The following is a 24,289-nucleotide window of genomic DNA, read 5'->3' on the forward strand; positions in this document are numbered from 1 at the left end:
GGCGACCTTTGCAACCACCGGAGTGGAGAAGTTGCATTTACAATGGAAAACCAACACATACTGAAGTTATTAGAGTATGGATCACTTTATTCTTAGGAGAGGGGTTTTTTTTTAAGGCTGAAGATTGGAAAACATAATAGATTTTCTCTCTTTATGATTTCCAATACTTTTTTTTTTTTTAATGGGAATACTTCACAAAACTCATAGGTGCAATGAATGGTTTGCCACTTGGAGCTAACATGCTATAATTTGGTCCAGCTATTCCTCATGAACAACCTTAGTGTTCTGTTATTCAGTCTGTTCTTTCTTGCTTTGCTCTCAGTGACTTGACTTTCCTCTACTTTAGGAAAGTTCTGAACAAGATAGGTTTTGCATGAGGAAAGACGACAATTGTCTACCAAATTACACATGTTGCTCCAGTGGGGGGAAATATGATATAATTCTTAAGATTTGTAAGGCATGTTGGAATGCTCAAAGCTCTTCTCATACGTTGTCTTAGTAATGCTTACAACAGGTCATGGTTATCACCATCTTTAAGGTGATGGAGGGGAGAGACTAAGAAAGAGTGGTTTGCTTAAGACTACTTATTAAGAGTTCGTGTCAGAGTTGAGTATCACTGGGGGCTCCCAGTACACCTAGCCACTGCACTGCGTTAGCTCACTGAAGCTGTTGTCAAATACACACTTTCTTCAGAGTAAATTCCATTGAGTTTTATGGAGCTTATATCTCAGCAGACATCACTGAGCTCTCACATCCCCTTGAATGATATTTTCTATTGCACACTGATTCTGTGGCTTAGAACCCAATACTGCACCTCTAGTGTCATTCAGTAGCAGCCTGGAAATGTGCGTGGAAGGAAGATGATGCTTCAGAAAGGATGTGGATGGTTCTGACTGCTATTCAAAGCTGAGCAAAACTGGCAGTGTCTTAAATTAGTGCTAATATATCATCTCAAAGTACAACCTCTCTGCCCGACCCTTGTCTGTGTCTCTGACTTTTGCTGGCTGTGGCAGATTATTTTCAACCTAGCAAAACTTATAAATGATAGGGGGAATGACAAAAACCCATTTCTGGAGGGGCGACAGTGTTAGAATTCTTCTAATGTGGTCTTTACATATTCAAATTATGCCCAGATCTGGCATTTTGAAAAGTAAAACTGCTCAACTAGAGAACATTGTCACAAGGCTGCCTGGAGTTTATAGCCAGCAGCACAAATGTAATCATTTCTGAGAGGTATAATCATTTCATTTTGCTCTGTCACTGGTCCTTCAATTTAAATCTAGACAAAAGAACAGTTGACATCGCACAGAGTCAATTTGATCAGAGTCGGTTGCCACTGCCATCCCAAAATATCCATGCAAGGTCAGGTTTTTATGCCCTGAAAGAAGAATGATTGATTCACATTTGCTTCAGTGGAACTGAACCCCATGCTACCACCATAACATCTATAAAGAGGAACCACATTGGATGAAATTACCATCCATATGTAAAGGTAATGGTAACAGATGAAGCTGGCCAAAGACTTAACACCCCTTTTCTCCAATCTGAAGTTTTTCACTATATATTAGTAGAATAGAATAGTATTACAGAATTTGTTAATATACTATAGCCTGAATCCTAATGTTTTACTCCATAAAATGGAAGTAACGTCTATTCACAGAAAGTGAATTACATTTATGGAGGGGGTCTTTCTAAACATGGGAGGAAGAAGTCCTTCAACAGGGGCAACAAAAATAAGGAGCCTCTCAGCATCGTAACTGTTCTTTCAGGGCACATATAATCCCTGAGTTCAAAGTACGGGAACCATCACTTTGCAAATTTTCCCTTCAATTGTTACTTCATAGCCTGGAAGCTAGGGACGTGGGTGGCGTTGTGGTCTAAACTACTGAGCCTAGGGCTTGCTGATCAGAAGGTTGGCAGTTTGAATCCCTGCGACGGGGTGATCTCCCGTTGCTCGGCCCCTGCTCCTGCCAACCTAGCAGTTCGAAAGCACGTCAAAGTGCAAGTAGATAAATAGGTATCGCTCTGGCGGGAAGGTAAATGGCGTTTCCATGTGCTGCTCTGGTTCGCCAGAAGCAGCTTAGTCATGCTGGCCACATGACCCGGAAGCTGTACGCCGGCTCCCTCGGTCAATAAAGCGAGATGAGCGCTGCAACCCCAGAGTTGTCCGTGACTGGACCTAACGGTCAGGGGTCCCTTTACCTTTACCTTTAGCCTGGAAGCTGGGATGTTTTCATGTCTGCACCATGACACACACACACACACACACACTCTCTCTCTCTCTCTCTCTCTCTCTCTCTGTGTGTGTGTGTGTGTGTGTTTTCATGGGTGCACACACATTGATCCTAACTGAGAAATCCATTCTACATAGATACAAGAAGGTTCTCCATGGAAATGAATGGGGACATTTCTTCCCACCAACACAGAGAAAGCATGTGCTAGGGTAAGAGAGATGACAACTCTTGAGGTTGCCAATGTCTTTTATTATTCTGGAAGAATAATATTTGTGTTGAAAGAAATGCTGCTGAAAGAATGCAATAAAGCAGCATTCCTTCTAACAGGAGGAGAGTTACTCTATGGAGCTTCTCCCCTGTAGGCTTCAGATTCAAGTTAGGATACAGGACCTAACTTGGTGGGGCTAGGTTGGTGCAAGAGAAAGGAGAGGCTTGTGTGTCTTTATAATTCAGCCATTTTTACAAGTTGCTTTGGGCCCCTTTTGTGAGGAAAGCAACTAATATATATAGTAAATAATAAATACAACTATTTCCACAGGTGTTAACAGCTTCAGTAATTTATTCAGCTCACATTTTACAGCATTGTAAGTACTTGTCCTTATCAAAGAGCACTGGGCAACTGGGCACTGCATGGATTCTCTAATTTAGTGATAAAAAACAGAGGTCTGCTGAGTCAAATCCATCGTCCCCTAAGCTGTGCCTTGCCCCTACAGTGCCTTTGTGTCAGCCACAGGTGAAGACACACCTCTTTCATCTGACTTTTAGAGGTGGAGGGGAGGGGTGTGATGGGTCAAGCCCGTTCTTACATAAGACACTGTTGCTGTATTTGCTATGCAGGTATTTTATGAGGCTTGGTTGTAATGACTGTATTTGTGTTTTGTTGAATTTAATTTTGCTTTCACGCTGCGATGAGTCTCCTGCGGTGAAGGGTGGCACAGAAATACCTTAATAAACAGTTGCACACATGGTTTCCCCACTTGTGACCTCAGAGGCAAAAGAGAATCATGGGGGTGGGGGGGGAGATGGTTATGGCAAAGGGATATATTTGCAATCCATTTGGAGCAAAGAAGGCAGACACACCATGCAGCTCCTCCTTTCATCTTGGAAACTTGCAAGGGTTACAGTTACTTTGAGGCTGTAGGACAATGAAAGATGATGGTCTGGGTGAAACATGGGATTTCAGGCTGTGGTGACTCTTTCCTCCATCTCCACTTCCATCCCCAGGCATAATCTAAAACATGGGTGTGTGGAGTCTTGTAAAAGGATTATAGGAGTTCAGTAGACTTGAAGAATGGAAGGCAGGCTGTGTAGACCATCTCCAGTGTGTATTGATACACAGCTCACACAATGCACAGTGATTCAGGGTTCCCCCATCAGTTCTACATGATAGATGTAGGGAATCATTGGTTGTGCGTCCAAAGAACAGGAGAAGAACATCCTTCCCCCTTTCAGGTACCTATTCTGTTATGGCATTTATGGCTTATTGCTCAAGAACCAAACTTAAGGTGTGAATGAACATGCATTCAGTTCTGTGAATGATCCAGCACAAGGCTCTGCCCCATGCCATTCTTCCATGCAACATCCTTGGAGCAAGTCATCTGCTTCTTCTGTTTTGCATGCAATGCAAGAATGGCCTTAATCAGAAATGGGGAACCTGTGGTCCTCCAGACAGCAGGGGACTCCAACTTCCATCCGCCCCAGTCAGCATGCCCAATGGCCAGGGATGATATGAGCTTTAGCCCAACAATATCTGGAGGACCACAGGCTTCGCCCTCCCTTCAGCATTCCTGTTTTTTCTGATGAAAAGGAACCCCGTGAAGCTAAAAAGCTGTTTTCACGTGTGGCTAAGTCATCACAGATATGTAACACAGCTACATTTATATTGCACGATGCCATCTCAGATGTAGTGCTATGGGGTCAGGGCAGTCATGCACCTGAAAGCAATGCTCATGCATTTCTGAGCCAGTCCTTTCTCAACTTTCTCAACTTTTAAAGATCACCACACCCAGCCTAGTGCATTACACTTATCGGTGCAGGTAATCCAATTAAAAACGCATCAACTCACCTTACATACACATCCCCTGCTTCCTAAGCACATGCGTTGCTACGAGAGAGTTAGCGATAGAAATGGGCAAACATATCAGCCAAGCATTCCAACTCACCTGTCAGAGATCTGGTAGTGGCGCTCTCATAAAGCGGGACTCCCTCCCCAGCATTGTTAAAGGCTTTCAAAGATATGACGTAGTGGGAACTTGGTTCTGTAGGAGAAGCACAGACACAACACAGCTGGAATTAATGGCCTGAAAGCAGATTTTGGCAGCCATCTAATGTACAGCTGAAGAATCAAAGGGACGTGCAGGATGCAGACAGGACCCTTGGCAAGAGCTCTCATGGAATAATAATAAAAACAATTAATAATAATTTATTATTTATACCCTGCCCATCTGGCTGGGTTTCCCCAGTCACTCTGGGAGGCTTCCAACAGAACACTAAAATACAATAACCTATTAAACATTAAAAGCTTCCCTAAACAGGGCTACCTTCAGATGTCTTCTAAAAGTCTGGTAGTTGTTGTTCTCTTTGACATCTGCTGGGAGGGCTTTCCACAGGACAGGTGCCACTACCGAGAAGGCCCTCTGCCTGGTTCCCTGTAACTTGGCTTCTCACAGCGAGGGAACCGCCAGAAGGCCCTCGGCACTGGACCTCAGTGGAAGACCAAAAATGACAAATTAACTGCTTTAGACCAGGCCCAGTGCTCTTTAGTTCAAACATGCATTAGGCATATATAAAGTGCTCTAAAAATCTTATATTTTTTTTTAAAAAAAATATAATAGTTTTTTGTCAGGGACTGGGCAGAGGAGGAATGGTGGAGACTGCCTCCCCAGCCTGACCCTTCCAGAGAAGAGGAAGACAGCTCAGAATTACAACAGGGGTTTGAGAGAGATCACAGATCAGAGGCGGATGAGGGGGAAAGTTGGGAAATAATGGGAGAGGAGGAAGAGGAGGAAGCACCAGGGGAGAGACAGCTGATGGGCACAGTGTCTTTAGAAAGCATTCCAGACCCTTCCTCTCCCAGAACCTGGCACACCTTGAAAGTAGGAGAGCAGAGAGCTCAAAGGCAGAGGGCACTTGTCAGCACCCACATGGATGACGAATGAAGAAGTGGGAGAGATGGGGTGGGGTGGATATTCACTTGGGGCAACACCATTATCCAGGAGGCTGTGTCCCAAAGCCTCTCTCTGTAAATACTGAATAAAAAGCGGGTGGTAAGAAACATTCTTTGTACTTGCTAAACAAGTACAAGTTGCTAAATAAGACCAAGAGTGGGTCTAATGGTCAAGAAGATGATTTCTGAATGGGCTGTAGAGGGAAGTGAGGGGCAGATGGGGCTCATCAACTTAGGAAGGGAGTCCATCTAGGAGAAGGATAACTCTGATCCAAACCTCCAGTGCCTTGTGCGAAACCTTCAGGAGAAGAAACAGCTAAGGAGTATATAGAAATATTGTAAAATTAATGAGTGACAGGAAAATGTTGGAATGAAATTTTATGGCCTTAGTAGAAATGATATAAGGAGTTAAGCTTAAATAAGTATACTAATTTTAATGGAAATAAGATTAAAAATATGTTAAGACATTTATATGATAGAAAATAGAGAAAGATGGAAAGGAATTGCTGAAACAATTAATGGAAGTGGAATACAAAGAGGGAGGTGGGAGGAGGTCGATGATACAAGGGAATGAAAGATAGAATATGGAAAAGGTATGATATATGTTTTTAAATTGTTTTTGTTTTGTTTTGTTTAGTTCATTGTGTTAGATTAATGTGTTAAGGTTGTGTTTTGTATGGTTTACATATTGTATTGTATTGTTCTATTTTTTCTTGTTCTTCTTGTTCTTTTTTTTCTCTCTTGTCTTTTTTCCCTTTTTTAAAAAGTAATAAATATTATTTAAAAAATAATAATAATAAAAGAAACAGCTAAGGAGTAAAGCTTACACAAATCCAGACTAGAGTCCCTAAAATGGTTAGATTTTGCCTCGTGTGCCTCCTTCCAGCAACTCCTGCAGTCAAGCTGGCGCCAAATGTATTACTCTGCTTTCCTTTGGACCACATCGGCAAGGTTGAGAGGGGGATCTTGTTATCTGGGCAGCCCAGGACTTCCACACACACTGCCCAGGCTTGCACCCCAGGGAGGTCACTTCAGTGTTGTTAACACAGCAGTTTGACTTCACGCCCAGAGGCACACTCCACTGTCTCTAAAGACAGATGGATGCCAACAACACAGCTTGCACCCAAACAAATTAAATGCAGCCCTTTAGTCATGTGACCTGGTGGCTGCATAACAATTCTGGAGTTTCCCTCCTAGTCCTAGGGCTGAAAGGGAGAAAAGGAAGTTCATGTCTTGTGGCAACTCCTGGAAGGCTGCTACACATGGTGACCTGTGTTCAGCTTGGTGTAATATAAACTGACTGGGCTTGTTTAGAAGCTGGCTACATGTTAAACTCACCATGAGAGAATTTCTCAGACATGAGCTAGGAATTTCCAGTTGAGAATTCTGAAGAAGAAGAGGAGTTTGGATTTGATATCCCACTTTATCACTACCCTAAGGAGTCTCAAAGTGGCTAACAATCTCCTTTCCCTTCCTCCCCCACAACAAACACTCTGTAAGGTGAGTGGGGCTGAGAGACTTCAAAGAGAGACTAGCCCAAGATCACCCAGCAGCTGCATGTGGAGGAGCGGGGAATCAAACCCGGTTCCCCAGATTACAAGACTACTGCTCTTAACCACTATACCACACTGGCTCTCATGAAGCCATCGTTGGGGATAGGAAGAGAAGGTTGCTTTTCCCCATCAGTGATCTATCCTTACATTCTTATATCTCTGTTAACAGCTGATCATCCTTGCTCCTTTTCTTCCAAATGCCAGTAAAGAAGAAATAAGGAAAGCAGAATGAAGGGGAGAAGTGGCTAGGAACTCGATAATTCCTTCCAGCATTGGTGCTGCTTATCTCTTAGAGAAAGCCATCAGAATTCTCAACAGTAAGAGCTCAGCTTACACATGTTGCTACTTTTAACATGAGTGTAGCCACAACCTTGACAAACCAAGTACAAGAGAGTCTTCTTTATTTCCATTCACATCACAGACATGCTATGTTACTGGAGCAATATAACTTTTAGATTATTGTTAAATGCTACCTGCCTGGTTACTGAGTGATCAAGTCTCTTGACCCGTTAATTCTTACTTCAGGAGAGCAGCTATATCAGTAATGTTCACTTTTAAACTTTCCTTCTTACTAATACTGAGATCTCCTCAAGTGCTCAGCTGCCTAAATAATGTGGATTCCCTTGACTTAACTCTTGGGCGCCGCATATTTCACTGGAGCATGACAGAAGAAATGATTATAATTTACAAAGTATTGTACTAATGAAAATCACTATCATCATCAAATGAGAACTATCCACATCTAGCAAAGAATATTTTGTGGTGCTCAACTGCAGGGAAAGATTGTAGCTCTGTTTTGTATGCAGAAGGGCCTGGGTTCAATCCTGGCATCTCCAAGAAGGCCAGGGAGTGTTCCCTGCCTAAAACCTTGGAGAGCTATGACTACTACTACTATTACTAATAATAATAATAATAATATCTTTATTGTCATTGCCCCCTCTCGGGGACAACGAAATTACTTTCGTTAGCATAAACAGTGCTACACAAGATGGGCCAATGGCTTGATTTAGTCTGAAGCAGATTCCTGCATACCTATTTAATTAACTCACTGGGCAGTTGGTGTCCCCCCCCCCCGGTTGTTATTTATTTTTGTATTTGGCTTTAGAAGTTTAATAACATTGATGGAGATCTTTAATCCAAATAACTTGGGCACAATCCTGATAAAAGATAGACATTTTTTTTAAATGGCTGTGATGCTGTGCACATTTACCTGAGAATCCCATTCAACTCACTGGATTTGCTGTACATCCCATAATTTCAATGAGGAGGTTAAGCAAGGAGCTTCACAACGGGGGACATATTTAGTCAAATTGCTTAATTTTGGTTTGGATGATGCCATAATATTGCTGGCCAAAAACTCACAAAAAATACCAAGGAAAACAAAGCAAGACGTATCCATTTTAAGCAAATAGTGGGTGCCAATTATGCAACATTTACCCACTCATTCTTGTAGCACAGATCAGAAGGGGAAAGTATATATAAATATTGGGGCATTGGGGAAGCAAAAAATAGCTGAAGATCATGCATCCAACCAACCCTACAAAGCAAAAATACCCAGGGATTGCTGCCAAATATTTGCAGATGAATCATCTTTATTCCTTTACCCAGATAGCATTGGCCCTGATCCAGTTTTTATGAGAATACAGAGGAGGAAGCCTGCTAGCGACAGGCAGCTAACAGTAAGGGAACAGGGATAATAAATAAATTCAAACTGTTCACCTTCCTCACACCTTCTCTTGCTACTTCCCCTTGGCTCCTGGTAATGTGCTTCTCAGAACTACTAATTCTAATATGGTGTTATTTGGAGATCATCTATGACTATGATACCTCTAAATTTCTTAAATTCTTGAGCGGGACATGTCTGTAATACTCATTGAGCTAGCTGGCTCCTCACCTTGCTTAACACTGTATTGTGAGGCAAAGCAAACTATTTAATTAACTTAAATACAAGCAAATCTCTCTCTAGCTGCCCAGCTCCCTAGCTGGCACCCAGCAAGGCAATGTCCCAGACCAGCTTAGCTTCAGCAACATGGCAGCCTCATGAGCCTTCATGACAGAGGTGGGGAATCACTGTTGGGCAGTGGACCAGATCCAACTGATGTCAACCTTCCATTGGCCACATTTGAGAAGTGGGTGGAGCTCTTTGCCTATCAATCACCTGCCATCATAACATGGTAACAAGTCTCTGGGCAAATCAGGGCAGCTTACAATTGGCACCGACAGTTAAGAAGCACCCAATGCAAACTGAGGTTGCAAAAGAAGTTTGGGAGCACGCTCTAAGGCGACCAATTTTTCCTATACAGCCATGGCTTTATCTGTCCCATGTCACGTGGAGTTCTTGGAGCCTGGACACTGAGGTCCAGCTCCAAGGGCCTTCTGGCAGTTCCCTCACTGCTAGAAGTGAGGTTATAGGGAGAGAGCCTTCTTGGTAGTGGCGCCCACCCTGTGGAACGCCCTCCCACCAGATGTCAAGGAAATAAACAACTATCTGGCTTTTAGAAGAAATCTGAATGCAGCCCTGTTTAGGGAAGTTTTTAATGATTGATGTTTTATTGTATTTTTAGTATTCTGTTGGGAGCCGCTCAGAGTGGCTGGGGAAACCCTGTCAGATGGGTGGGGTATAAATAATATCCATAGCTGTTGACTTTAAGATTTGAAAATAAGGGATCAGCAGCCTCGAAAATAAAGGATCAGCAGCCTCACCTGTTTCGGGGACAGTCTACGGGATATCTAACAATCCAGGATAGCAGCGGGAAGCAGCGGGAAACGGTGCTGGAATAAGGGAATTTCCCGCAAAAAAAGGGAAGGTTGACAGCTATGATAATATCAGAGGTTCCTCAACTGTACTTCAGACCCTGTGGCCAGGCTGTTCTGTGTCTATGACCGCACTGGGAAAACCTAGCATTACCTTCTTGCCTCCCTTTGCCAAGATATAATTCAAGGTAGTTGCACGATTAGTGATACATATGACCTTCCCACCACCACCTGATGGGCAGAGAATGATGGGGGTACTCAGCATTGGAAGGTTAAGTTTTCAAGGCACAGTGTATCCATCTTTGCAGCATATGAGTTTCCCCCTAGTGTACAATATAGGAGTCACTGATGTCAGGCAACCACTGGATCAAGGATCCAACCCGCTTGACATGCCTAGTCCATGATGCTTAGAGTCTGGCATTTGCTACAGTACTTAGCTAGACTGGATCTGGAGAGCTTGCGAGACTGACACCCTTGGTTCAGAATTCCATATTTCATTCCAATTTATAATCCCAGACATGCTCAGGATGATTAATCCTATTATTCAAATGCCAAATGAATCAATATTACTTATTTTACAATACTGCTTAATGATTCCCTGCCCCCATATTTTGTAATTACTTTTATGTTCTACACGGATACATTTGGTTAATGTTACTAATGAGATGGATGGCGTGCTCCTTGCCAAAAAAAAAGGGGGGGGGAGAAGTGAAACTTTTTTTTTTAAGGCTTCATGAATTACCAGAGCAGTTATCCATTCACAACACTTGAGGGCGAACAGATCATTTTCGCAGCATTATTCATTCCATTGGCATTCACTGCAGCCTTATTGGCCAAGCAGAAACGATTTGGTATTCATGGAGATGGATGCAGAGATATATTCATAGAATTTCCACTATTAACTTTCCGACTAAGGATGTGATTTGCACAGAATGAATTTGCACAGGGTTGCCTCCTACAAATGAACATATGAAGAGCTGGGTGGGTGAGGTTAGCTGTTTTGAATCCTCAACAGCCACAAACACAGACCTGCTGTCTCTATAGCAACATGGCTGCGCTCAAAAACTCTTCCCGTCCCTCTGTAAGAGGAATTTCAACAAACACCTTTAAAGGCTGGGAGGTCATTAGGGAAAGGGGTCCACCACCAGTGTACTCCATCAAGTTGTTTATTTATTAATTTATTTAAAGCACTATTGTCCCACTCTTCAAGCCAAAACAAAATTCAACAGGAAGGCTCCAAGAGTGGCTTACAAATTTCACAGATGCAAATTTATAATCTGAAGCGCATGGCATGAAAGGAAGGGAGAGTAGGAGGGAGGAGGGAAAAGCAAACTCAAGGACAAGTTCTAAGCCATGGGTAGGCAAACTAATGCCTGGGGGGGGGGATCCGACCCAATTGCCTTCTAAATCCAGCCCGCAGACGCAGAAATCAGCATGTTTTACATGAGTAGAATGTGTCCTTTAATTTAGAATGCATCTCTGGGTTATTTGTGGGGCCTGCCTGGTGTGTTTCCATGAGTAGAATGTGTGCTTTTATTTAAAATACATCTCTGGGCTATTGGTGGGGCACATTCATTTCCCCCCCCAAAAAATATAGTCCGGCCCCCCACAAGGTCTGAGGGACAGTGGACCAGCCCCCTGCTGAAAAGGTTTGCTGACCCCTAAGTACTAGTCTCTATCACCATCATCTCCCTTCCACCTAAGAGCTCATCCTTCAACCCCAATCCATCTTCCCTAAACACATTTGCCTGCAGGTATCAGAACTCACTTCGGGTTACTGCAGGGACTCAAGCATATTTTTCTAGCCAAAGGACATGTTTTGTAGTCAAACCCTCTCTTGACTACAAAAGATCTCTCATGTGGTTCATAACCTGGTATGCAAAATCCAAGGCTGACAATGGTCCATTTCACCATACCAACTCTTTTGCAAACAGGGTTCAGGAAGTTTGGCACTGAGGGGTGGTTTTTTTTTGGGGGGGGGACCAGTGTCCTCCCCCACACCCTCATTGGCCACCTGGAGCAGGTGCACAGTAAGTCAAGAATGACACAGAGCCCACCTTAAGAACATATCCCCCTTTAAAGAACCTTTTTAATCCTATTAGCTGCCTTTAATCACATTAGCAGTTCTCATTATTTTTTCTTTTAAACGCAGTATTAACATAGCATTAACCTCCTATCATGGTCATGTTCGCCAAAGCAGTTAATTTCCCTTGCTGCCTTGAACCACAGCAAGACTCTGCTTCTGCGATGCTTCCGTCTTCCATCTTGCACGGCGCCCTGCCTGAACAGAGTTCTGAAATAATCCTGCCTCTCAGGAAGGCATAATCTCTGTTAATGAAACCCCTCTTTAAAATCTGACCTCATCTTTTTTTGTTCTATTATAGTTTGGGATTAATGCAAAGCCAATACAGAGGCAAATACCTTTCCTACAAGGCCTGGAGAAACAGACAATAGATAAACCCAGGACTGATGCAGAGTTAAGTACAGCCAGCAAAGCCCCTTCATTTTCATGGGCCTTGTTGCAGCCAGGGATGGAAGGATGAGTCTATTTTAGGGCCATGGCAACATTGCACGTGTTCATTCATAAATCCATCCCATCTTGTTTCTGCACTACCATGGTTTTTATTTGAAATTCAAACAAACCACAGGACACTATATATTTTTTTGAACTTTTTTAAAAAGTGGTTTTCTTACAAAATGCACGTTTTTGTTTTTATTTAACAAAATGTATGTACTACTGGATTGTAATAAAACCTCTAAGTAGGTTTTAAAAAAACCCAACACCTTTCCGGCTCATCCCATTTTTGGTGAGTTTTCCCCCCTTCTAATTGTAAGTTTTAAAAACTGTTCTCAATGCTGTATTTTGGGTTGTCATGACTCACCCTGGGACCTTAAGGTAAAGGGATGGTTAATAATAATAATAATAATAATAATAATAATAATACCATCTGTTTATAAAAAAAATAAGCGTTTTCTCTTAATGTTTGCACTTTAAAATGTACTTTTCCCTTATTCACCCATTCACATGTTGGTACATTTCTAAAGCTGAGAATTGCATTGCAAAATTCAGAAGGGTGCAATATTCAAAAGACAATTATGTTCCCATCTGTTCATTAGCCCAAGAGGCAAGGCTCAGGTCCGTTTGCATCAGAATTCACAAAGATCAAATTCCTTAAGCATGCCTAGGCACACCTAATGTCCCCCAGGAACCTGCTCTAAATTGTGCATATCTTAGTTAGGATCCTGTTGAGTAATTGGTACCTGGGCCTAGCATGCATCTTTGACTTGGACACATTTTAATCCCTCTGGCTTGAGAGTAGAGTGTGGGAGAGCTAGTCCACAGAAGCCTTTAAGGTCTGGGGAGTGCCCACAAAACTGCTCTGGCGTGCTGCTGGCTGGACTCCCTGCGGTTCCCTTATTTAGCAAGAACCAGCCAAATCTCCACTTGACACATCTCAGGTCAGCAGTTCAAGACTTGCTATAGCTTCAAGCCCAAACATCTCACCTCCATCTTCCATGATTGCCCCTGCCCTACACCTTTCTCTTTTGCTGTCAATGGCTTGCAGCACCCCAAAATCTGTACTTCCCCGGTTCAGAATATGACTCTGTCCAGAAGAGCACCAAAATTGTTATCTGCCTGCCAAATTTAAATGCTGCCAATAAATGGAATATCCCAGAAAATATAGATTTCACAGGAAACCCAACTCCTTAGCAACAAAGTTATGGAAACTGGAGCTGTCTTCTGACACTCAAATTGAGTGTTAAATATGCAGGGATCTACACCAGATTGCAGGGTCCTACAATGTGTGGGGAACCTCCCTGCTTCAGGCAGTCACCCTGAAATTTGTGGTTGGTGTCAACAAAGCCCACCAGGGGACATCTAGCATGTTCATCCCTTCACATATTTAACACACTATCCAAATACCTGAAGGGTGCACACCTGTCCTAATGCTTAGCAACAGTAGCTTATTTTCCAGAGGAAGAGTGGTTATTTGGATGGCCTTGGGAAAAAATACATTTCTCAGGATCCCTATATTTCATAGAGTCCCTATATTTATAGGACAGAGGGAGGGAAATGAAAAAGGAGGTGCGGTGTGGCTCGGCAGCACTGAAAACATTTGTGGGAGATGTGCTGAGGCACTCAGACCCCATTGTGCTGCAGATGATGCTACTGAGGCTGTGACAGGATCTAAAGGCAGAACTGAATTAGAGGAGGGGACATACTCTTTCCTCATTTTTACAGATAATGGCCCAGTTTACTGAATCCAGTTTGGAACCGAGTTGTTGGAGTTATTTCCTTATGGCATTAGAAATGCACACGGACACATCACTCATTCTGCATTCAGGGCCTCTGCAAAAGCCAGATGGATGCCATTCTGTTTGTATACACTCACTGTAACCAACAACTTGCATAGCAATTTGCATGTGTGTGTGAAACCTGGGCAGGCTTCCAAGTACAGCTGGTCGACATATTGCACAGATTCTATGGTATTCTTAAACTGAAATGGTTCTCTTTTAAGAATTGTGGCAAATTTAGAAAGTATGGAAAATTGAAGTCTAGTTCTTATGGACATGTCAAATCCCTGTCTGGGCTATACCCACTTCAGTACCCAAGTGAACTGAAAGGCCTTTTAGCCAAGCCACCTGCACCAAAACAGATGTCATATGATCAGGTGGGGGGCAGATAAAGATGCAGCTGCACCACAGAGAGCTGTGTGGCACTCAGCTGATCTTAAAAAAAAGGTAAGGGACTCCTGACAGTTAAGTCCAGTCGCAGACGACTCTGAGGTTGTGGCGCTCATCTCGCTTTACAGGCCGAGGGAGCTGGCGTTTGTCTGCAGACAGTTTTTCCAGGTCACATGGCCAGCATGACTAAGTCGCTTCTGGCAAACCAGAGCAGCGCACAGAAATGCAGTTTACCTTCCAGGCGGAGCAGTACCTATTTATCTACTTGCACTTTTTGGTGTGCTATCGAACTGCTATGTTGGCAGGAGCTGGGACCGAGCAATGGGAGCTCACCCCGTCGTGGGGATTTGAACCACCAACCTTCTGATTGGCAAGCTCAAGAGTCTCAGTGGTTTAGACCACAGATCTTAAGTACAGTGGTACCTCGGGTTAAGTACTTAATTCATTCCGGAGGTCCTTTCTTAACCTGAAACTGTTCTTAACCTGAAGCACCACTTTAGCTATTGGGGCTTCCCGCTGCCGCCGCACCGCCGGAGCACGATTTCTGTTCTCATCCTGAATTCATTCTGGAGGTCTGTTCTTAACCTAAAACTGTTCTTAACCTGAGGTGCCACTTTAGCTAATGGCACCTCCTGCCACCGCTGTGCTGCCGCCACACGATTTCTGTTCTCACCCTGAAGCAAAGTTCTTAACCTGAAGCACTATTTCTGGGTTAGCGGAGTCTGTAACCTGAAGCGTCTGTAACCTGAAGTGTATGTAACCCGAGGTACCACTGTACAGGCAAAAATGAGTCACCTGATGCTATTGTGTTGACAGGTGGTGACCCTGCCCACCTGTCAAACCTGGCCAATGGGTGTGCTTGTGCATGTGTGTGGGGGAGATAAGTACCCAATCTCCTGCATCCAGCTGGAACCAGCTCCCCACCCTTGTCCTACTTGCCTCTGACCCCCTGGCATAACCTGTTATTCTTATTCCCCTCCAACAGTTTCCCAAGCTCAATCCCAGCATGATTTATACTTCGTGTGAGGGAATTGCTCTTGGACTGATGAGTAATAGGGAAGTTGACCCAGGTGTCGCTTTCCAGTGAGGTGGATATTAACACTTCATGTCGGCACTGCACTGCTCAAAGACTTTCCAAAAGGCCAAGTCTCCGGTGAGTTATTACATCAACCAGATGCCTGGACACCCGAAAAGCCTTGATGGCTCTTCAGCAAACACATTTCGTGAGGCCGAGGGCATGAGGGAGGTAACCCTTCCTTGAACTACATGCTATTAAGAAGATGTCGTTCTGATACTATGATAGATTTCAGAGGTCTTTTTGTGTGCTGATGGACACAGATGCCTTCCAACGGAAGACCTTAAAATTAGGGAGCCGGGCTCTCGTTATAAATTCTCTCTGCTTCGCTAAACCATCAGGCACATTATATTAATGCAGTTCAAGAGATTAACAGTAAATCCCATCTTTACAGTAGCTTTTAAGATGTCAGCCCATCCTACCTCACACCTGCTCTCCAATTTCTCACATGAGAGACATCCCGAATGCCTCGTAGCCAAATGCCAAGGCCTTTTAAAGGCAGGCTGGAGCCTGAACACACTTAAAAGGAAGTCAAACCCCCTGTGGAGGCATGAACCTTTACAACTCCCACGGTGCATTGCAACTTTAGTGCATCCGTTGAAGAGCGTAAAGCTTAACCAAGCTTGGGGAAAATAAGTAGTCTGCATGTGGCATATAAGGTTTGGAATCGATGCAACAAACAGAATGTTAAACTGGCCAAGTTGGAAAGCAAGTAGTGAAGTGAAGAAGAAGAAGAAGGAGAAGAAGAAGAAGAAGAAGAAGAAGAAGAAGAAGAAGAAGAAGAAGAAGACAACATATGGAGAAATTAATTAAAAATGAGCCACCATAATCTGAGAGGCATTGTGACTTTGGGATATAAAGTGCATTCAGCATGTAGCCCTGTGTGCAAACATTAATGCACAAGTTGTGCCAGAGTTTTCACAGTTGCTTTGCCAGAAATGAAAAACAAAAAACAAAATATGTTAAATGGTTGCATGAGCAAAACATAAGCATAGATATCAAGAGATTCCAGGCCAGTTTCCTGCTCTTTTGTGTGCACGTCTTCAATATGGGTGCCATGGCCCTTTGCAGTCTTGGTTTAGAGAATTGGGATGCGGGTGGCGCTGTGGGTTAAACCACAGAGCCTAGGGCTTGCCAATCAGAAGGTCGGTGTTTCGAATCCCCATGAGAGGGTGAGCTCCCATTGTTCGGTCCCTGCTCCTGCCAACCTGGCAGTTCGAAAGCACCTCAAAGTGCAAGTAGATAAATAGGTACCGTTCCGGCGGGAAGGTAAACAGCATTTCCGTGCATTGCTTTGGTTCGCCAGAAGCGGCCTAGTCATGCTGGCCACATGACCCAGAAGCTGTACGCCGGCTCCCTCGGCCAATAAAGCGAGATGAGCGCCGCAACCCCAGAGTCGGCCACGACTGGACCTAATGGTCAGGGGTCCCTTTACCTTTACCTTTACCAAACTCTTCAGCCAAAAAGCCTTCAAGAGTGGCTTACATACAACAGGTTAAAACAAGACAGCCACTCTCTGTAAGTTGGTAACACAACACAGAAAGAAAATGGGATGTGGAGGGAAGAGGGGGAAAGCAAACTCAGGCATTTAAAACAGTTCTTCTGATGCCCAACAGCAATGGAAAGAGTTCAGGGGCAAATGACTCTTTCTTGGAGCTCGTCTTTCAGCTGGGTTGATAGAAGGAGCCCTGCTTCCCCTCTCTCCCACTGAGGCAGCCTGTGAAATGGCTGCTTCCAGCTTAGGCAATTATAGAAGCTCCTTGCATAGGAAGAAAGAAGGCAAGGAGAACATCAAAAGATTTCCTGCACACAGTTTTCCTGCTGGATGGGGAAGTACATGTGAATAGGGCCTAAATTCATGTCCAGATGTGGAAGCAGATTTGGGTCAATACAACAGCGTGCATCTGAATGTGAAACATACGATCCACATTTGAACTGGTGATGTTATGCATTTCTATAAGTTTTTCAATATGGGCAGGTGTACAGCAAATTCTTTGCACACAGGAAGTCCCAGTGTGATTTGCTGACCAAAGGGAGCAGGTGATGGGGAAAACCTTCACAGAGACCACTGGAAGCTGCTGTCAGTCAGATTATACATTACTAGGTTAAATGGACAAGTAGCCTTATCTAGTTTAAGGTAGCATTCTGTGCTTTCTAAATCTTTTTGCCTGTTATTCTTCATTTTATTGATTTATTTATGAAAGTATGGGTCTCCTTTTACACGCGTCTCAAGGCAGTTTGCAAACATGCAACAGAAAACAGTTCTTCTTAAAACTGTAGAGAACAAACAACAAGTAAACATAAGGTTGAAAACAATACAAAATGAATACTTGAGACCAGTGCTTTTTCCTGGGGGTAAGCAGGGGTACGCATACCCCTAAACATTTTGTGAATCTTTGTACTTTTGTCCATTTCCTGTATTTATTTCTCCCCATCTGAACTATAAAAGAGTGATTGTCTTGAGTCAAAATGAGAGTACCCCTAAATATGTTTTTTTGGGGGGGGAGCACTGCTTAAGACAGGGACATTTTTAAATTCAGATGGAAGAGCTTGTCAGATCCTGACCCTTCACAGAATCTCTCACTTCTTCATGGGGAGCAAAGATAAGGGAAGCCACACTGAAAGCCCTGCTCTGGGGCCATATCTGCAGTACACATTGAAAGCAATATCATATCCCTTTAAACATTCATAACTTCCACCATCATGGGAACTGTGGTTTGCTATGGGTGCTGAGAGCCATAAAGAGGCCTCAACCCGCCTCACAGAGCTACAAAAGAAGAGGGATTCTGTTAAGTTGTGGGTGAACATATCAGACGACACAGCGATTCTTCAAACAGCTTTTGTTTATTCACAGGCCAGGACAGAACTGAACTGAAGGGTTCAGTCAGCCTGCTTATATAGAGCTCCAGTACAATGTAACTGAACAATTTTCTAAAACTATCCAATCACTGAACGTCACTTTCGATCCCTTATTTGCATAACTATCTACAGTATCCCTCTGCTGGCTCAGGGTGAGAACTTCAGTACATAACAGATTGATTGTTAAACTACTCTGAGAATTGTAGCTCTGTGAGGGTTCATTTTATTTTATTTTATTTTATATTGAAAGTTTTCAGTGAGGAAATTAAGGGAAAGGGGGAAAAAGGAAAAGAACATGAAACTGTGATACTGAAATTGTTGTTAGGGTTTCCTAACAACTCTCAGCAGCCTTAACAAAGGACACTTGGCAGGATTCTCTGAGGAAAGCCATGCCAGTTTAAAGTGGGACCTGAGTTACTGCAGAGGCGGCTTCTTCCATTTTAGGGATGTGAATGAGAAACCTACTCTGTTTTTGATTGGGTGTCAAAGTGCTTTTTACAAAAAATTCCTTTCATCTTTTTGTTATAGCTCTTTACACCAAGGGGGGAAAATGTAAAATAAAATTGACGTGCTGAAACTGCACTTGACCCTCGCAGGTCAAATAAATATAAAGTTAAAAGAAAGGTATATTCGCTGAGTCTTTGACATTCATTTTGGCGTGCTCAATTGAAACGGATCTGTTCTCAGGCTGTTTTATCAGCATCGCTCCTTATCTGCCTTTTGTTGTATTCAATGGGGGTTCTCTCTGCCTTTTTTCAAGTGTATCGGTCTCCCTTTCTGGGTATCACAGACTTCTGATGAATTTAGGACTGTGAGGATCAAATTCTATTTGTCTTCCTGCAGGGAAGCAAGACAGGGACTTTGTCATGAAATCGTGAAGCTTAGGCTCTCCACAGATCAAAATCCCTTTGGTTTATATAGCTAGCTGTCAGCCCAGGGATTTCTATACCAAAAGTGGGGAAGAGGAGGGGGAGAACGGGGACTTCATTTGCTCCAGTGTGTTTCTGAGCACAATTCAAAGTGTTGGTGCCGACCTCAGTCCAGTATACCTGAAGGAGCATCTCCACCCCCATCGTTCAGGCCAGACACTAAGGTCCTTCTGGCGGTTCCCTCACTGCGAGAAACGAAGTTACAGGGAACCAAGCAGAGGGTCTTCTTGGTAGTGGCACTGTGATAGGAATTTTATGGTCTTAGATATATGGCAATGTTCATAACCACACGTACATAGATCAGCACAGGAAAGCCAACCTGGAACCATTTTGATTCCTAAACTGAGCAAATGTTTCTCTGCATGGTCAAAATGGAAAAGCCTCCCCATTGTCTCTTCCTTCCTTCATTGTCTTAATCTGTGTTTGAATAAAGGTGTGAGCCTGTGACCTGGCCCAGGAAATAAGTATTTTACCACTACAAAAGAATGGCCAGGCTCCCCAGGCAATCCAATCAAGTAACCTGCCAGACAGGAGATAAACAAGGACAAGAGAAAAACAACATTTAAATTTCTGTGATGTGGGTGGGATGTATCTGAAGGGTGGTCTTAGGTTACACCCCTTCTGTGATGTATGCATAATGTTTCTGGGGGTGGTCTTGATCTAGAGGATGGGAATTTCAAAAGTCTTTATAAGCCCTTGCACAGCATTTTTGTGGGTCCTCTTCCTCTCCTGCGTGTGAGGGGAGTACCCTGTTGCAACAGATCAATAAAGATCAAGCTTACTAGCTGCTTTGCTTCTCAATATTCTCTGGTTGGCCTCTGTTATTTTCTCCTACCAATAGGGAACCTATGTAAGGACTCTATATGGGCTCTTGGATACCCCATAAGGGAAAAGGGCATATTTTTATTTACAACAGCACCCACCCTGTGGCATGCCCTGCCATCAGATTTCACTGAAATAAACAACTGTCTGAGTTTTAGAAGACATCTGAAGGCAGCCCTGCATTGGGAAGTTTTTAATGTTTGATGTCTTAGTATGTTTTGATATATGCTGCGAGCTGCCCAGAGTGGCGGGATATAAATAAAAATTATTATTATTATTATTATTATTATTATTATTATTATTATTATTATTACAGTGGTACCTTGGGTTGCATATGCTTCAGGTTACAGACTCTGCTAACCCAGAAATAGTGCTTCAGGTTAAGAACTTTGCTTCAGGTTGAGAACAGCAATCGTGCTCTGACGGCGCGGCGGCAGCGGGAGGCCCCCATTAGCTAAAGTGGTGCTTCAGGTTAAGAACAGTTTCAGGTTAAGTACAGACCTCTGGAATGAATTAAGTACTTAACCCCAGGTACCACTGTACTATGGAATGACACCCTAAATAGGAAGGTGAAGTCCAAAAGAGAGCACACTTTTTCTGTTTTGGCTGAATTTGAATGTCAGCAAGAGTGATGCTCCTAGCTGGGGAACCTTGAAAGTTCATCAAAAAAGCTTCTGCACAACTTAAACTAGTTATCAGCACATCTATCAAGAGGAAGACCACAATCTGCTTTGGATGTCAACAGAACTACCCTCAAGTTGAAGTGCTTTGAGGACATCAGGCCTAACATAAAACATATATGGATACCACACAGAGAAATCTCATCTCCCCCAAGCTTTTGCGAAAGCTACCTTCATGTGTTACTCAATGGTGTGTGGGTCTTTTTGTGGTAGTTCTGATTGTTGTTATAGGAATAATAATTGTTGTTGTTGTTGTTGTTGTTCTTGGTAGTAGTAGTAGTGGTGGTGGTGGTGGTGGTAATAGAATACCCTCCAACATTTCTCCACTGAAAATGGAAATGCCCTATGCCATAATAATAATAATAATAATAATAATAATAATAATTTTATTATTTACACCCTGCCCATCCGACTGGGTTGCCCCAGCTATTCTAGGTGGATTCCTACATTAAAAAACCCCTTCCTTATACAGGGCTGCCTTCAGATGTCTTCTAAAACTCCTTGGCTCGGGGGTCGCATAACTCCTTCCCCTCCAACATTTCTCTGATGAAAATAGGGATGTCCTAAAGAAAAGAGGACATTCCTTCTGTAATGCCTTCTGTATATCCAGAACTGTCCCTGGAAAATAGGGATACTTGGAAAGTTTGAGATAGGGCCTCATTGGTAGTGGTGTCCTGACAATGGAAAGCTCTCCCCTTCAGGGAGGTGGTAATAGTAGTAGTAGTAGTAGTAGTAGTAGTAGTAGTAATAATAATAATAATAATAATAATAATAATAATAATAATAATATATTATTTATACCCTGCCCATCTGGCTGGGTTTCCCCAGCCACTCTGGGTGGCTCCCAACAGAATACTAAAAACATGATAAAAGATCAAACATTAAAATCTGCCCTAAACAGGGCTGCTTTCAGATATCTTCTAAAAGTCAGATAGTTGTTTATTTCCTTAACATCTGATGGGAGGGTGTTCCACAGGGTGGGCGCCACTACTGAGAAGGCCCTCTGCCTGGTTCCCTGTAGCTTCACTTCTCACAATGAGGGAACCACCAGAAGATCCGAGCTGGACAGCGGGAATGGAGATGCTCCTTCAGGTATACTGTGATGAGGCTGTTTAGGGCTTTAAAGGTCAGCACCAACACTTTGAATTGTGCTCGGAAACATACTGGGCACTGAGGCTGGTAACTTTTCTGGCAGCAGCAGAAGACTATATCTTCTTTTGCAAGCAACCTAAACAAACTATGGTGGCTGTTGTTGTTTAGTCGTTTCCGACAATTCGTGACCCCATGGAACAGAGCACGCCTGACACTCCTGTCTTCCACTGCCTCCCGCAGCTTGGTCAAACTCATGCTGGTAGCTTTGAGAACACTATCCAACCATCTCATCCTCTGTCGTCCCCTTCTCCTTGTGCCCTCCATCTTTCCCAACATCAGGGTCTTTTCCAGGGAGTCTTCTCTTCTCATGAGGTGGCCAAAGTATTGGAGCCTCAGCTTCACGATCTTCACGATCAGGGCTAATTTCCTTAAGAATGGATAGGTTTGATCTTCTTGCAATCCATGGGACTCTCAAGAGCACCAGCACCATAATTCAAAAGCATCAATTCTTCGGCCTTCTTTATGGTCCAGCTCTCACTTCCATACACCACTACTGGGAAAACCATAGCTTTTAACTATACGGACTTTTGTTGGCAAGGTGATTTCTCTGCTTTTTAAGATGCTTATATAATATCCTTTGCATTGTCTATATCCCTAGCTAGTATGTGATGTCAGCTAATGTTAATTGATTTTAGGAGGCAGTCTACCAGGTAGTGTGTGTGTTTTCCCTCCCCTCAGAAGCCCCACTGATATGAAAGAAGGCTGAACATCTGCTTAGCAGAGAGTACTGAACAGCTGTTTAAACAAACTATGGATTGCTGCATTCAATCATAAGCCAAACGATTTACTTTTGAAATGAGGCATGCTACAGTCATGCAGTTCAGTGGTAGCTAAATTAAGAATGCCTTATTAAAAGACCCGGAATTGGTGATAGCAGGAAGAAGGGAAAGGGATGCTTAGCTTTCTCCCAACCACCCTGAAATAGTTCTGCTTGTGTTTAGTTTTGGGCCGTGCATTCAGTCATCATGTGATGGGGATCAAGGAAAATATGACTGCAAAACTTGACTGCAAATGGAACACAATGAGTTTGGCTGCAGCCTGATGCTTATTGGCTTGTGGTGGCACAGTGGCAGGCTTTTCCACTGAAGACACCACCAGGGTTGTGGAATGTCCTCCATGGTGAGATATGAGCATCTCCATTTAAATTGGCATCCCACTGTCTCCCAGAGACCTGTTTAGGCAACCAGTCCTCTGAACTTGATTTTTTGATCTGTTATTTTATTTTATTTTTTAAAACTGTTTTAACTTCCATGATTTTTAACTGACTTGCTTTATTGTATATTTAAGTTAAGGGTCTTTTGATGCTCAGAAGGAATTGCTCTTGTGAATTTTAATCACACATGGATTTTATAGTTCTAAATCTGTTATATGCCACATTGGCATATAATTTGGGATATAAATTAATATCAACGAGAACAACAACCTGCAGGAGAAGAGGAGAATCTGCTTTGTATGCCAAGGATCGCAAACTCAACCCCCGACTCCTCCAGGTGGAGCTGCAATAGACCACTGCAAGCCAATCCACAAATCATGATTAGGTGTTCTATCCAAATATGTTCATAAACTAAGGTTGCACTCTTAAACCCACCCAAATGTAAAGGTAAAGGACCCCTGACACTTAAGTCCAGTCATGAACAACTCTGGGGTTGCGGCGCTCATCTCGCTTTACTGGCCGAGGGAGCCGACGTTTGTCCACAGACAGTTTTTCCAGGTCATGTGGCAAAACATGACTAAGCCGCTTCTGGCGAAACCAGAGCAGCACACGGAAACGCCGTTTACCTTCCCGCCAGAGCGGTACCTATTTATCTACTTGCACTTTGACATGCTTTCGAACTGCTAGGTTGGCAGGAGCTGGGAATGAGCAATGGAAGCTCACCCCGCTGCAGGGATTCAAACCACCAACCTTCCGATTGGCAAGCCTTAGGCCCAGTGCTCTAGTTTCCATCACGGTGTTCTGTTGCTCCAGAAGTGGTATAGTCCTGCTGTCCACATGACCCGGAAAGCTATCTGTGGGCAAATGCCGGCTCCCTCAGCCTGAAAGTGAGATGAGCATTGCAACTCATGGTCGCCTTTGACTGGATTTAACCACCCAGGGGTCCTTTACCTTTACCTTTTACCTAACTTAATAAGGCAGCATCCTATGTTCACATGTTCAAGGAAACAAATACTCTACAGAACCTGTATTTTGCAGCTGATCTGCTGTAACATTGACCTTCTTCCCTCTCAGCACCTGAACTGCTTTTCAGCATCCCTTCAGAAGTCGTCCCCCCCCCCCCCTTTTTATCAGCCTTTGGAAACTTTTTCACACCTACTACTAGTGTTCAGGTCTGCTGACTGAAAAGCAGATGAAAATCGAAGGAGGCATGCAAAAGCACTTTG

The 24,289-nt window shown here is 43.4% G+C and overlaps 1 protein-coding gene across 3 annotated transcripts in view; it reads right to left on the bottom strand.

Annotated features, from left to right (window-relative positions):
- Positions 1-24,289, bottom strand: part of DCC (DCC netrin 1 receptor) — a 944,701-nt gene that overhangs the window by 109,339 nt on the left and 811,073 nt on the right. For all 3 annotated transcript variants that reach the window (XM_081881357.1, XM_081881356.1, XM_081881358.1), the window contains exon 16: positions 4,397-4,492. In XM_081881357.1, coding sequence (XP_081737483.1) covers positions 4,397-4,492 — 96 coding nt within the window. The remainder of the gene's footprint in view (positions 1-4,396; positions 4,493-24,289) is intronic.

This window comes from Podarcis erhardii (genome assembly GCF_964252035.2).
Source record: "Podarcis erhardii genome assembly, chromosome: 11".
Lineage (NCBI taxonomy): Eukaryota > Metazoa > Chordata > Lepidosauria > Squamata > Lacertidae > Podarcis > Podarcis erhardii.